General features: G+C 50.4%; 1 protein-coding gene across 3 annotated transcripts in view; it reads left to right on the top strand.

The window, feature by feature from the left end:
- LOC139230528 (serine-rich adhesin for platelets-like) overlaps positions 1 to 6,861 on the top strand; it is a 31,006-nt gene extending 24,145 nt beyond the window's left edge. For 2 of the 3 annotated variants that reach the window (XM_070862360.1, XM_070862361.1), the window contains 2 exons: positions 2,729 to 2,837; positions 5,329 to 6,861. In XM_070862360.1, the coding sequence (XP_070718461.1) occupies positions 2,729 to 2,837; positions 5,329 to 5,371 (152 nt within the window). In that variant the 3' untranslated portion in view covers positions 5,372 to 6,861. The remainder of the gene's footprint in view (positions 1 to 2,728; positions 2,838 to 5,328) is intronic. The other variant, XM_070862362.1, reaches the window with a different exon arrangement.
- Positions 6,862 to 16,273: the final 9,412 nt, after the last annotated feature.

Raw genomic sequence — 16,273 nt, 5'->3', positions numbered from 1 at the left:
CTCAATCGTGGCTTTCAAAAGGGAGCTGGATAAGTAGCTGAAAGAATATTGCAGGGCTATGGGGAAAGGGCAGGGGAGTGGGACTGGCTGAGGTGCTCTTGCAGAAAGCCGGCACGGGCTCGACGGGCCGAATGGCCTCCTCCTGTGCTGTAACCGTTCTGTGGTTCTATTCTATACTTCAATGGCAGTAAAGGACTTTGGGACATCCTGAGGTCATGACAGGCGCTGCATAAATGCAAGTTCTTAAGTCCACTTGCTCTTGAGGGCTCCTTGCTGGGTCAGGGAATTCAGAGGACCACCTCTGCTCCTCGTGGTGGACTCTAAATGTCCATTGTGTTGTTTATCAAATTAGATTTTTACAGTGCCTAATAACATTCTGAAGCAAACCTCTAGTACCCTGTGGCTCCTCTGGTTAAAAAAAGGCCACACTGTTTGGTCCCAGGCTATGCTGAGCCCGATTGGGCTGCTTCAGTGTGCCTCAGTGTCCTTTGGCCAGGGTTCCTGCTGTTGGTCCCTGGACAGCGACATCTCCTGAGGATGGTTTGATGTGATACTTTTACGTCCACGCCTTTGATACCTCTAGACTTGACCGTTCCAACGCACTTCTGGCCGGCCTCTCACAAACTAGAGGTGATCCAAAACTCGGCTGCCCCGTGTCCTAACTCGCACCGAGTCCCGCTCACCCATCGCCCCCTGTGCTCGCTGCCCTGTGTCCTTACTTGCACCGAGTCCCGCTCACCCATCACCCCCAGTGCTCGCTGCCCTGTGTCCTAACTCGCACCAAGTCCCGCTCACCCATCACCCCCTGTGCTTGCTGCCCTGTGTCCTAACTCGCACCGAGTCTCGCTGCCCCGTGTCCTAACTCGCACCGAGTCCCGCTCACCCATCACCCCCTGTGCTCGCTGCCCCGTGTCCTAACTCGCACCGAGTCCCGCTCACCCATCACCCCCTGTGCTCGCTGCCCCGTGTCCTAACTCGCACCGAGTCCCGCTCACCCATCGCCCCCTGTGCTCGCTGCCCCGTGTCCTAACTCGCACCAAGTCCCGCTCACCCATCACCCCCTGTGCTCGCTGCCCCGTGTCCTAACTCGCACCGAGTCCCGCTCACCCATCGCCACCTGTGCTCGCTGCCCCGTGTCCTAACTCGCACCAAGTCCCGCTGACCTACATTGGCTCCCAGTTAAACAACACCTCACTTTCAAAATTCTCATCCTTGTTTTCAAATCCCTCCATGGCCCTCGCCCCTCCCTATCTCTGTAATCTCCTCCAGCCCCACAACCCCCCCGAGATGTCTGCGCTGCTCTAATTCTGCCCTCCTGAGCATCCCTGATTATAATCGATCCACCATCGGTGGCCGTGCCTTCTGTTGCCTGGGCCCCAAGCTCTGGAACTCCCTCCCTAAACCTCTCCGCCTCTCTACCTCTCTTTCCTCCTTCAAGACGCTCCTTGAAACCGACCTCTTTGACCAAGCACCTGTGCTAATTTCTACTTATGCGGCTCGGTGTCAAATTTCTATCTCCTAATACTGCTAGTCAAGTCTAGAGGTAACAAAGCAATTATTACGGTTTCAGCAGAGGATGAGAAGAAATATTTCTACACTGAATTGATGATCCTCAAGCAAGATCATAGAATGCCAGGTGTGAGTACTGGAAATCCTGTTGTGGTGTAATCGGGAACGCCCTTCGAAGCTTGAACTTGTTGGGACAGAGTAGATGATGATGCATCATTTCTATCATCTCCTCCCCACTGTTTGTTAGAATATTTATGAGCTTTAATTACTCCATCAAGGGTTTGATCGGGTAGATGGAGAGAATCTATCTCCTCTGGTGGGGTGAGTTCAGAACAAGGGGGCGTCCCCTTAAAATTAGAGCCAGGCCATTCAGGGGTGATGTCAGGAAACCCCTCTTCACACACAGTGCGGTGGGAATCTGGAACTCTCTCCCCCCACCTTCCTCTCCCCCCCCCCCACCACCACCACCACCACCACTGAGGCTGGGGTTTCACTTGAAAGTTTTGATACTGAAGTTTTTGTGAGGCAAGGGTATTCAGGTCATCCAAAACACGGCTGCCCGTATCCTAACTCGCACCAAGTCCCGCTCTCACTCATCGCCCCCTCTGCTCGCTGACCGACATTGGCCCCTGATTAAGCAACGCCTCAAGTTCAAAATTCTCCTCCAGCCCCACAACCCCCCGAGATATCTGCGCTCCTCTAATTCTGGCCTCCTGAGCATCTCTGATTATAATCGCTCCACCGTTGGTGGCCGTGCCTTCTGTTGCCTGGGCCCCAAGCTCTGGAACTCCCTGCCTAAACCTTCTCCGCCTCTCTCTCTCTCTTTAAGACGCTCCTTAAAACCTACCTCTTTGACCAAGCTTTTGGTCACCTGCCCTAACTTCTCCTTATGTAACTCGGTGTCAATTTTTTTTGTCTATAACACTCCTGTGAAGCGCCTTGGGACGTTTCATTGCATTAAAGGCGCTATATAAATACATGTTGTTGTTGACGTAGTAGTATCCCCCGCCACCAAAGCGGGTAGATGGAGTTAAGATGCAGATCAGCTGTGATCTCATTGACTAGCGGGAGGGGCTGAATGGCCTCCTCCTGTTCCTGCTCCCCAGCACGGATATCCCCTGGCACCAATCGCTCCTGCCTTCACGTATTGGGAGCTTGCGTCGCTGTTGCTTCGGTTATATTAAAGCGTGCTCTTTCCGTTCTCTGTTTCGTCACGTAGACCCCTCCATATGTGACCGAGATGGAGCCATTGGCATTGACCACTGTCAAGGTTCAGGAGCAATGAGCAGAGAGGGACAGGAAGGAAAACTTTGGAAAGGAATGAGGAGGTGAGTTTGCACCCTGACGGGGAAACCAGCGGCCGGTCATGTGTGAGGCGGTTATAGATCAAGGGATTCGCCAGTCAGACTTGTTTACTTTACTAATTTACAGCCAGTGACCCTTGGTAACTAGCCTCCCGTCTCCCTTGGCAACCACAGTCGGCAAACCGTACCCATCGGACTGAGTCCCTGCAGTGACCCTGTCATACCAATATGGGCCTGGCTCTAAGTTGGTTTACTGGTTTAATACGGCAAGGTTTAGAGCTATGCCGACACACACGGTTGTGATGAGAGGGCTGTCCTCTGCTTGCAACAATAATGGCGCGTTCAGGTCTATTTAAAAACTTCCTATGTGTACTGTACTCCCTTTAACAAATGCATGCCTTTTGAGATGATCTTGATCTATGTGTATGTGCACGTGTATTTTCAACTTTTCCTTCGTCCTACTCAAGGCACTGACTCTCACTAGGCGGGAGTTGGGGTCATGACCTCTTTCTCTCTCTCTCTCTCTCTCTCTCTCTCTGTGCCCCACCCCCAATCTCAATCATTTTTAAGTTCGGGCGTAGCGGCTCGGCTTAAATTAACAATCGGTGGGGGGCGGGTGTCCCAGATGAGCCCTCCCCTCCCCTGCACCTTTTTGTTTCTCCCCTCCCACACCCCGAGATGAATTTGCTCCGCGTAACTCAAACCCTATGATCTGTCGGGGCCGAGGGGCCTTTGCCAACAGTTCTGGGTGTGTGTGTGTGTGTGTGTGTGTGTGTGTGGTTCTGTCGAGAGGGTTCAGCCTCCTGCGTGACTCACACTTCTGTGAGTCAAGTTGCTTACGCAACCCGCGGAGGGGAGGGGAGCTGGTGTGGAGGGCGGTCATGAATGAAAACTTGGACGATTGCCCAGAAGGAACTTTCTGTGTACAGTTGCATAGACTTTACAGCACAGAAACCAGCCGCTTGGCTCAACTGGTCCATGCCGCTGTTTAGAAACATAGAAAATAGGTGCAGGAGAGGGCCATTCGGCCCTTCAAGCCTGCACCACCAGTCAATATGATCATGGCTGATCATGCAACTTCAGTACCCCATTCCTGCTTTTCTCTCCATACCCCTTGATCCCTTTAGCTGTAAGGGCCACATCTAACTCCCCTTTTGAATATATCCAACAAATTGGCCTCAACAACTTTCTGTGGTAGAGAATTCCACAGGTTCACAATTCTCTGAGTGAAGAAGTTTCTCCTCATCTCAGTCCTAAATGGCTTACCCCTTATCCTTAGACTGTGACCCCTGGTTCTGGACTTGCCCAACATTGGGAACATTCTTCCTGCATCTAACCTGTCCAATCCTGTCAGAATTTTATATGTTTCTATGAGATTCCCTCTCATTCCTCTAAATTCCAATGAATACAGGCCCAGTTGATCCAGTCTTTCTTCATATGTCAGTCCTGCCATCTCGGGAATCAGTCTGGTGAACCTTCGCTCAATAGCAAGAATGTCCTTCCTCCGATTAGGAGATCAAAACTGTACACAATACTCAAGGTGTGGCCTCACCAAGACCCTGTACAACTGTAGTGAGACCTCCCTGCTCCTATACTCACATCCTCTCGCTATGAAGGCCAACATACCATTAGGCTCCACACAAGCTTCTTCTCGCCCTATCTGACCAACCACGATGAAGGAACTGCCGATTATATTTCCAAGTCAGGGTGGTGCGTGACTTGGAGGTGGTGGTGTTCCCATGCGCCTGCTGACCTTGTCCTTCTCGGTGGAAGAGGTCGCGGGTTTGGGAAGTGCTGCCGGAGAAGCCTTGTCCGATTACTAGCAGCGGGAAAAAATGGGAGCCATGGTTACGTACGTACTTATGTTGTTGAACTCAACAATCTGGTGGCTGTGGATTCTAGAAAGACTTGCATTTATATAGCGCCTTTCATGACCACCAGACGTCTCAAAGCGCTTTACAGCCAATGAAGTACTTTTGGAGTGTAGTCACTGTTGTAATGTGGGAAACACAGCAGCCAATTTGCGCACAGCAAGCTCCCACACACAGCAATGTGATAATGATCAGATCATTTTGTTATGTTGATTGAGGGATAAATATTGGCCCCAGGACCCTGGGGATAACTCCCCTGCTCTTCTTTGAAATGGTGCCATGGGATCTTTTACATCCACCTGAGAGAGCAGACGGGGTCTCGGTTTAACGTCTCATCCGAAAGACGGCACCTCCGACAGTGTGGCACTCCCTCAGCACTGCACTGGCAGTGTCAGCCTAGATTTGTGCTCAAGTCCCTGGAGTGGGACTCGAACCCACAACCTTCTGACTCCGAGGCGAGAGAGAGCGCTGCCCACTGAGCCATTGGCTGACACGAGTTTTAGTCGATACTGCCCATAGAGCCTGTGTATTTCAGTAAGTGCCATCCGATGGTCCCGGCTGCAGAAGGGCTTTGTTGACTATCTGAACATCCTCCTTGCTATTAGTGTAACTAAACGTGGGTTTATTATTTCTTTTTGTTACAGAGAAGGTGCAAAGCAAGATGACTTCGCAAGGGCTTCTGTTTGAGTCCTGCTTCACGCCATGTTCAAACTCTCCAACTCGCGTCGCCTGGTCTATCTTCTATGTCTTGTGCTGCTGGTGTACCGCGGCTGCTGCTTTTGTTTCTCCCCAGCTCCCGCTCTTTAAAGTTGCAAAATGGACACGCCGCCGAGGTTCCTCATCCGCGGACCAGACCACTGGGGAAGCGGACGGAGGGGTGGCGGGCCTTTTGCCAAGATGAACTGTCCGTCCCGTCATTTCATCCTCCTATTGGTTCCCCCCCCCCCCCCCCCACCCCCACGGGAGTGAGTAAGACGGTTTAAATCTTCATCCCCAGAGGCAATTCGCACCTCCACCGTAGAAAACGTGCGCCGCATTGCAAGCGTGCGGGAGCGCGACCCGTGCTGTCTTCGTTGTGATGTCACGAACGCACACGCTTTACCAAGATGGTTCCGATTGCACCCACGTGACTTTTATTGTATTTACAGCCGCAGTTGCATCGTGGAGCGCTATATTACACGATGCTCCGTCTCCCCTAGCCACTGATGAGGGCAGGAATTCTGATAGCGGAGTTGAGGGCAAGGGGGCAGCGATTTTATCCCCCCCCCCCTCCCTTGGCCAGCTGCATGGCATGGAGCTTTTAAACAGCACGGAAACAAGCCACGCGGCCTCATGGGATGCATCGTGTTAGCGTGAAGCGGGGGGGGGGGGGGGGCTAACGGCTTAGTTTGAAGCATTCGCTTCTTGCCGTTCTGTGCATCATTACCACCAAGGCTACCTTCGCTGCTGGACGCTGGCTCAATGCTGATCCAAAGAAATGCACTGAAGATATTTTAACTATTGACTTGTTTCTTTCTGATGTGTGTGTTTATCACTTAGTTCTTCTTCTTGAATTGCGTCGCCTGCCTTGCTGATCATTAGTTATGGCTTCCGATTTTGCCTTCCACTCGGATCAAAAAGAAAAAGAAGACTTGCATTTATATAGCGCCTTTCACGACCGCCGGATGTCTTCACAGCCAATGAAGTACTTTTGGAGTGTAGTCACTGTTGTAATGTGGGAAACGCGGCCACCAATTTGCGCACAGCAAGCTCCCACACACAGCAACGTGATAATGACCCAGATAATCTGTTTTTTTTTAAGTGATGTTGATTGAGGGATAAATATTGGCCCCAGGACACCGGGGATAACTCCCCTGCTCTTCTTTGAATTAGTGCCATGGGATCTTTTACATCCGCCTGAGAGAGCAGACGGGGCCTCGGTTTAACGTCTCATCCAAAAGATGGCACCTCCGACAGTGCGGCGCTCCCTCAGCACTGCACTGGGAGTGTCGGCCTAGATTTTTCTTTTGTGCTTGAGTCCCTGCAGTAGGATTTGAACCAGGGAGAAAACGTGTGCCACAAGGTCTATGGGACCATTAGAAGGAGGCACCATCGCTGGCGTATTGGTCTCCGCACCGCTGAGTCGGGAGGAGGGAGCTGGGTTGGGGCAGCCTGGGGGAGGGAGGAGGAGGAGGGAGGAAGAGGAGGAGGAGGAGGAGGAGTGAGTGAGTGCCTGACTGGATTAGGAATGCCTCGGCAGGAAGGAGGCCAATGGCTGTGTTGGAGATGTTGCAGAGAGAGGGAGGGAGAAAGTGGTGGGAGGGGCAGTTTCTAGATTGCGATGCGGAGGGATAGAAAATAGGTGCAGGAGTAGGCCATTCGGCCCTTCGAGCCTGCAACACCATTCAATAAGATCATGGCTGATCATTCACCTCAGTACCCTATTCCTGCTTTCTCTCCATACCCCTTGATTCCTTTAGCCGTAAGGGCCACATCTAACTCCCTTTTGAATATATCTAACAAACTGGCCTCAACAACTTTCTGTGGTTGAGAATTCCACAGGTTCACAATTCTCTGAGTGAAGAAGTTTCTCCTCATCTCGGTCCTAAATGACTTACCCCTTATCCTTAGACTGTGACCCCTGGTTCTGGACTTCCCCAACATCGGGAACATTCTTCCTGCATCTAACCTGTCCAATCCCGCCAGAATTTTATATGTTTCTATGAGACCCCCTCTCATTCTTCTAAATTCCAGTGAATATAAGCCTAGTCAATCCAGTCTTTCTTCATATGTCAGTCCTGCCATCCCGGGAATCAGTCTGGTGAACCTTTGCTGCACTCCCTCAATCGCAAGAATGTCCATCCTCAGATTAGGAGACCAAAACTGCACACAATATTCAAGGTGTGGTCTCACCAAGGCCCTGTACAATTGCAGTAAGGGATGCCCCAGAGAGAGGAAATGGTTGAGTTAGGAATGTGGAAGGAGCCAAGGGGTTGGCATTGAAGAGGGAGGGCGGGCAAAGCTCGGGAAGGAATGTGCTGGACCATCTCTTGAGAAGATGTGATCGCACACGGGAGGGTGCAGAGGAGATTTACGAGGTTGTTGCCGGGACTGGAGAGTTTTAGCTATGAGGAAAGATTGGATAGGCTGTGGTGGTTTTCCTTGGAACAGAGGAAACTGTGGGGAGACCTTATTGTGGTGTATAAAATTATGAGGGGCCTTGATAGAGTGGATGGGAAGGATCTATTTCTCGTAGCAGAGTGGTCACCAACCAAGGGGCATAGATTTAAAGTAATTGGGGGGGAGGTTTAGAGGGGATTTGAGGGGAAATGTTTTTACCCAGAGGGTGGTGGGGGTCTGGAACTCACTGCCTGAAAGGGTGGGAGAGGCAGAAACCCTCACCACATTTAAAAAGTACCTGGATGTGCACCTGAAGTGCCGTAACCTACAGGGCTACGGACCGAGAGCTGGAAAGTGGGATTAGGCTGGGTAGCTCTTTGTCGGCCGGCGCGGACACGATGGGCTGAAATGGCCTCCTTCCGCGCTGTAAATTTCTAAGATGTGAGAATAAAAATTCTTCCGTGGAGCAAGGAAGATACAGTATCTGCCCTTTTTTTAAAAAAAAAACTTGTATTTATACTCCCTATTTCATATGGAGTACACTGCCCTGTCGGGAGAGCTGGGTGGGGCCGGTGGACAGACAAACCATTCAGGTTTTTTTAGCAATGTCGAATGCCTTGGTTTCAGCTTGCAAATTCTGGCATTGCGACGGATGATTGCTGAACTCGTTTTTCTGTACAGCCCCTTTGGACTGTCGACGTTCCCCCCCCCCCGTCCCCCATCCCCGAGGGTCCCCTTGCTATTTACAGGGATACCAATGCTAAATTGAGATGGTGACTGTCTGACTGGCATTACTGACTAACTGGTACCTCTGCCATATATTGGGTCCAAAGCCAGGTGCTGGTACGTGTCTGAAGTCCAGATGAATGGAGAACCATTATCAAGGGCAGGGTAACATGATCTCATTGGGGACATGCTGTGTGTTTTTTTTAAATATATATATATATATATATATATATGTGTATGTGTATTACGGCTGTGCTGTATCATGTCCAGAGAATGTGAGCTTATAAAACAGATATTTATTATTCATTCATTAAAATAAAAACACATTTTAATAGTGCTGTTTTTTGTTAATAACTGCTTTCTGATGGGGCTTCTCGTGTTTGGATACTGTGAGGGGCAGAGCGGCAGATTGCTGTTGTACAGACTGCAGTCTTTTTTTATTTGTTCCTGGGATACAGGCATTTATTGCCCATCCCTAATTGCCCTTGAGAAAGTGGTGGTGAGCCGCCGCCTTGAACCGCTGCAGTCCGTGTGGTGAAGGTTTTTTCCCGAGTGGTTCGATACACACCCGAGTGTCTTACTTGACCATTTCAGGGAGCAGTTAAGAGTTAAGCACGCTGCTGTGGGGGTGTGGAGTCACAGATAGGCCAGACCGGGTAAGGGCGGCAGATTTCCTTCACGAAAGAACATTAGTGAACTAGATGTTTTTTTTTTACAACAATCATAAGAAAAAGGAGCAGGAGTCGGCCATACGGCCCCTCGAGCCTGCTCTGCCATTCAATAAGATCATGGCTGATCTGATCTTGGACTCAGCTCCACTTCCCCGCCCGCTCCCCATAACCCCTTATCCCCTTATCGCTCAAAAATCTGTATCTCCACCTTAAATATATTCACTGACCCAGCCTCCACAGCTCTCTGGGGCAGAGAATTCCACAGATTTACAGAAGACATTCCTCCTTGTCACAGTCTTAAAAGGGCGGCCCCTTATTCTGAGACGATGTTCCCTCGTTTTAGTTTCCCCTATGAGTGGAAATGTCACCATTAATGTTGCTAGCTTTTTATTCCAGATTTGTTTAATTAACTGAATTTAAATTCCCCAGATGTCGGGGCGGCATTTGAACTGGTCTTCCTGGGTTATGAGTCCTGGTCTCGGGATTACTAGTCCTGTAACATAACCACTACACTACCGTTCCCATAAATTCGCACTCGTAGCCAGGTTCTTGCGCTCTTCCCGTCCTCGTATCTTGACTGTCCTTGACATCTTGAGTAAAAATTAGCAACCTCCTCGGGATTTAAAAAAAAACCAGAACTGTTGTTAAAATTGGCTGCTGGAAATGTCTGTGCTTCAATCAAATCTTTCACTTCTTCAAAAAGTGGCAAAATGTCACAACATCAGACCTGAGTCAGCCTTTTAACAGCTCTGCAGCAAATTTATTCAAATAAATGATCATTATAATTAACTCTCTCAAACCTTCCTTCCCATTTTTTTTTTTAGTGTCAACTTTTCCATTGTAAATTCTTATGCCCATAGTTCCAATGTAAACTTGTCACGCTGCAGTGACACCCTCCTGCCAGTGGTGGCACTGTAGCACCTCAGTTTTGTATTTTCCAGCTCCTCCGCCTGCACCACGTAAAATCTCCGCTGCACTCAACCAACTCTTCCCAGATTGTAGTCGGTTTGGTTATTTGATTATAAATAATGTACATATTGGCCGTGAAATTGCTGCCTTTCCGGGTGCGTTTGACGTTTCCAACGCATCCCCGGGAGAAGGGCCTTCGTGGGCGGTGATTGATACAGCACAGAAGGTGGGCCATTCGGCCCATCATGCCTGTTATGTATTTAACCCCTTGTAACCTGTATTACACTACCACCAGAGGACCTACCTGTTGGAGTCCCAAGGGATCCCAGCATCCCTTGGGAGCATGGTATATAAGCAGGTCACCCAAGAGATACCTGCACTCTGGAGTCTTATTAAAGGAGCTAAGGTCACACTTGCTCATTGTACACTACTCAGTTTCACCTTTTATTACGAGTGTAACAATTGGCGACGAGGTAACGAACAACCGCGCGAAAATGCTAAGAACAGTCGACATCCTGGAGAAGTTCTCAGAAGGGGACGATTGGGAAGCCTTCATGGAGAGACTTGACCAATACTTCGTGGCCAATGAGCTGGAAGGGGACGAGAACGCTGCCAAACGAAGAGCGATCCTCCTAACTGTCTGTGGGGCAACAACCTATGGCCTCATGAAGAATCTCCTGACTCCGGCAAAACCAACAGAGAAATCCTATGAAGAATTGTGTACGCTGGTCCGGGAGCACCTAAATCCTAAGGAAAGCGTTTTGATGGCGCGATATTAGTTTTACACATGTCAACGATCGGAGGGCCAGGAAGTGGCGAGCTACATCGCCGAACTCAGGCACCTCGCAGGAGATTGTGAATTTGAGGGATTCCCAGAACAAATGCTTAAGAGACTTTTTTGTACTGGGCATTGGCCATGGGACAATCCTTCACGAACTGTTGAAACTCTGAATCTAAGTAAAGCCATAACGATAGCCTAGGCATTTATGTCCACCTGCGATAACACCAAACAGAGTAAAGAAGTTTTAGCCAGTACTGTGCATAAAGTAACGTCGGTTTCAAGCAGAAATATACATGGCAGAATGTACACGCCGGCTGCTGTGGCCCGACTTCAATTGACCCAGAGTCCACCATCAATCGTTAATGCGAGGCAGTTAACACCCTGTTGGCGCTGTGGAGGTTATCATCGGCCCCATCAATGCCGCTTCAAGCACTATGCGTGCAACGGTTGCAGAACAATGGGACACCGCCAGCGAATGTGCAGGCGAGCTGCAAACCCTGCAAACCACCATGTTGCAGAGGAAAATCGATCCGCTGTGGATCAGGCTGAATTGGAGACTCGTACCGAGGAGGCAGAAGTGTACGGGGTACACACATTCATTACAAAATGTCCATCAATAATGTTGAAAGTTGAACCGAACTGAATTCCAGTGTCTATGGAGCTGGACACGGGTGCGAGTCAGTCCATAATGAGTAAAAAGACCTTCGACAGGCTGTGGGGCAAAAAGGCACACAGGCCCAAGCTCAGCCCCATTCACACCAAACTAAGGACTTACAGCAAGGAACTAATCCCTGTAATTGGCAGTGCAGAAGCCAAAGTTTCCTATGACGGAGCAGTACACGAACTCCCGCTGTGGCCCCACATTGTTTGGCAGAAGCTGGCTGGGAAAAATACGCTGGAACTGGGACAACATCCGTGCGCTTTCGTGTGTCGACGACGCCTCATGTGCCCAGGTTCTGAGCAAGTTCCCATCGTTGTTCGAGCCAGGCATTGGAAACTCCGCGGGGGCAAAAGTGCAGATCCATTTGGTTCCCAGTACGCGATCCATCCATCACAAGGCTCGGGCGTTACTGTACATGATGCGTGAGAAAGTGGAAATTGAGCTGGACAGGCTGCAGCGAGAAGGCATCATCGCACCGGTGGAATTCAACGAGTGGGCCAGTCCGATTGTCCCGATACTTAAAGAGGATGGCATGGTTAGAATTTGTGGGGACTATAAAGTAACCGTTTTCGCTACAGGACCAGTACCCAGTACCCAAGGCAGACGACCTATTTGCGACCCTGGCTGGAAGAAAGATGTTCACCAAGCTGGACCTGACCTCGGCCTACATGATGCAAGAGCTGGAGGAGTCTTCGAAAGGCCTCACCTGCATTAACATGCACAAAGGTCTGTTCATCTATAACCTGTGCCTGTTCGGGATTCGGTCGGCCGCAGCAATCTTCCAGCGGAACATGGAGAGCCTGCTCGCACCGTGGTTTTCCAGGATAACATACTGGTTACAGGTCAGGACACCATTGAGCATTTGAAGAATCTGGACAAGGTTCTTAGGCGGTTGGATCGCATGGAGTTCAGGTTGAAACGCTCGAAGTGTGTTTTCCTGGCGCAGGAGGTCGAGTTTTTGGGAAGAAAAATCGCGGCAGACGGCATCAGACCCACCGACACCGAGACGGAGGCCATCAAGAACGCGCCGCAACCACAGAACTTGACGGAGCTGCGGTCGTTCCTGGGACTCCTTAACTATTTCGGTAATTTCCGACCTGGGTTAAGCACCCTGCTAGAACCCCTACATGCGCTACTGCGCAAGAGAGGTGACTGGGTATGGGGGAATTCACAAGCGGCTGCCTTTAAGAAAGCCAGAAATCTGTTGTGTTCTAACAAACTGCCTGGCCTGTACAACCCATGTAAACGATTAGTGCTAGCTTGCAATGCGTCATCATACGGGGTCGGGTGTGTGTTACAACAGGCTAACGATCGGGGATTTTAAATGGGTCGCTTATGCGTCCAGGAGTTTGTCCAAGGCCGAAAGGGCCTACAGCATGATTGAAAAAGAGGCTCTGGCGGCTGTTTACAGGGTAAAGAAAATGCACCAGTACTTATTTGGCCTCAAGTTTGAGCTTGAAACTGACCACAAGCCGCTCATATCGCTGTTCTCTGAGCAAAGGGATTAACACCAATGCTTCTGCCCGCATCCAAAGATGGGCGCACACGCTGTCGGCATACAACTATGTAATCTGCCACAGACCGGGCACAGAGAACTGCGCAGATGCTCTCAGTCGGCTGCCATTGCCCACCAGCGGACTTGCTGATGGTCACGGAGGCATTCGAGAACGAAAAGTCCCCCGAAACGGCCCGCCAGATCAAGACCTGGACCAACCAGGATCCTTTGCTGTCCTTGGTAAAAAAACTGTGTCCTCCATGGGAGCTGGACCAGTGTCCCAGCGGAGATGCAGGAGGCGATTAAGCCGTTCCACAGGCGCAAAGATGAAATGTCCCTGCAGGCGGACTGTCTGTTGTGGGGCAATGGCGTGGTCTTGCCCAAGAAAGGCAGAGAAACGTTCATATGTGAACTGCATTGTAATGATGAAAGCCATAGCCAGATCCCTTCTGTGGTGGCCCGGCATCGACTCAGATTTGGAGTCATGCATGCGCCAGTGAAACACTTGCTCTCAGCTGAGCAATGCACCCAGAGAGGCACCGCTAAGTTTGTGGTCGTGGCCCTCCAAACCGTGGTCGAGGATCCACGTGGACTATGCGGGCCCATTTCTAGACAAAATGTTCTTGGTTGTCGTGGACGCTTACTCAAACTGGATTGAATGTGCAATAATGTCTGTAAGCACGTCCACTATTGAAAACCTACGAACCATGTTTGCTATGCATGGCTTGCCCGATGTTCTAGTCAGCGACAATGGGCCGTGTTTCGCCAGTGCTGAATTCAAGGAATTCATAACCCAAAATGGGATCAAACACGTCACATCTGCCCCGTTCAAGCCCGCATCCAACGGCCAGGCAGAACGGGCAGTTCAGACCATCAAGCAAAGCTTGAAACGTGTGTCGGAAGGCTCCCTGCAGACCCGGTTGTCCCGTGTGCTACTCAGCTACTGCACCAGACCCCACTCACTCACCGGGGTTCCCCAGCTGAGCTGCTCATGAAAAGGTCGCTAAAAACAAGGCTCTCTCTTGTCCACCCTGATGTCCATGATCACGTGGAGGGCAAGCTGCATCAACAAAGTGTATACCATGACCGCGCAAATTTGTCACGTGATATTGAGATCAATGATCCTGTGTTTGTGCCCAATTATGGACATGGTCCCAAATGGCTCGCTGGCACAGTCTCAGCCAAAGAGGGGAGTAGAGTGTTTCAGGTCAAATTGGCCAATGGACAAACGTACAGAAAACATTTGGACCAAATCAAATTGCGGTTCCCCAACAGCTACGAACAACCCGAAGAAGACACCACCAACTTTGACCCTCCAACACACACACACAACTGGCAACTGACATCATAGTTGACCACGAAGCCGAACTCACCATCCCCAGCAGCCCGGCAAGGCCGGCTGCCCAACAGCCCAGTGAAGAACGAACCAACTCACCCTCACCCGCATTTGTACCGAGACGATCGACAAGGGAACGAAAAGCCCCAGATCGTCTCACCCTGTAAATAAATATACTGTTGTCTTCACGGGGGAGTGATGTTATGTATTTAACCCCTTTGTAACCTGTATTACACTACCACCAGAGGGCCCAGCATCCCTTGGGAGCACGGTATACAAGCAGGCCACCCATGAGGTACCTGCATTCTGGAGTCTTATTAAAGGAGCTAATGTCACACTTGCTCATTGTACACAGTACTCAGTCTCATCCTTTATTACGACTCTATCAGTGCCTATGTCCACTCTTTTAGTTCGAGCTTTCCAATTAGTCCCACTCCCTGTCCTTTCTCTGTAGCCCTGTTAGAAATGTTTATTCTGCCAAGTGTTTATCCAACTCTTTTGAATGTTTAGGCACTGCATTCCAGATCACAATAAATAGTTGTGGTTAAAAAACATTTTTTCCTCATGTTCCCTCTGATTCTTTCGTCAATCACCACCAACCTGTGCCATCTGGCTACCGACCCTGTTGCTATTGGATACATAAATTCTTTGTATTTATTCTTGTCAAAATTGAACATCTCGACCAAATCCCCTCTCAACCTGCTCTACCCTCGGGAGAACAACCCCAGCTTCTCCAGGCTGTCCACATAACCAGAGATATTTTTTGACTCTGAAACATGTGAGTGCTTTTAGAATTATGTGTGTCGGTGCCAATATATTACTGGAAGTCGGCTCAAATGTATTCATCAACAGCCTGAGCTTCTGCCAAGTAGCAGACCCTTAAAGGGGCATGTTCTCTTTTTCTCTCATTGAAAAATTGTTCGACTAACATTTCCTGTCTACAAAGAAAAAAGGAACATAAGAGGCATGTGTCCCAACTCGCACCAAGTCCCGCTCACCCATCACCCACTGTGCTCACTGCCCCGTGTCCTAACTCGCACCAAGTCCCGCTCACCCATCACCCCCTGTGCTCACTGCCCCGTGTCCTAACTCGCACCGAGTCCCGCTCACCCATCACCCCCTGTGCTCACTGCCCCGTGTCCTAACTCACACCGAGTCCCGCTCACCCATCACCCACTGTGCTCACTGCCCCGTGTCCTAACTCACACCGAGTCCCGCTCACCCATCACCCACTGTGCTCACTGCCCCGTGTCCTAACTCGCACCAAGTCCCACTCACCCATCACCCACTGTGCTCACTGCCCCGTGTCCTAACTCGCACCAAGTCCCGCTCACCCATCACCCACTGTGCTCGCTGCCCATGTCCTAACTCGCACCAAGTCCCGCTCACCCATCACCCACTGTGCTCGCTGCCCGTGTCCTAACTCGCACCAAGTCCCGCTCACCCATCACCCCTTGTGCTCGCTGCCCCGTGTCCTAACTCGTACCAAGTCCCGCTCCCCCATCACCCCCTGTGCTCGCTGACCTACATTGGCTCCCGCTTAAGCAATGCCTCGATTTTAAAACTATCATCGTTGTTTTCCAATCCCTCCATGGCTTCGCCCCTCCCTATCTCTGTAATCTCCTCCTACCCCACAACCCCCCCCGAGATGTCTGCGCTCCTCTAATTCTGCCCTCCTGAGCATCCCTGATTTTAATCGCTCAACCATTGGTGGCCGTGCCTTCTGTTGCCTGGGCCCCAAGCTCTGGAACTCCCTCCCTAAACCTCTCCACCTCTCTACTTCTCTCTCCTACTTTAAGATGTTCCTTAAAACCTAGCTCTTTGACCAAGCTTTTGGTCATCTGCCCTAATTTCTCCTTTTGTGGCTCGAATGTGTCAAATTTTGTTCGATAATTGCCCCTGTGAAGCGAC

Source organism: Pristiophorus japonicus, chromosome 19, assembly GCF_044704955.1.
Source record: "Pristiophorus japonicus isolate sPriJap1 chromosome 19, sPriJap1.hap1, whole genome shotgun sequence".
Classification (NCBI taxonomy): domain Eukaryota; kingdom Metazoa; phylum Chordata; class Chondrichthyes; family Pristiophoridae; genus Pristiophorus; species Pristiophorus japonicus.
The sequence above is the reverse complement of the archived record's forward strand: the minus strand, read 5'-3'. Positions and strand labels throughout refer to the sequence as shown.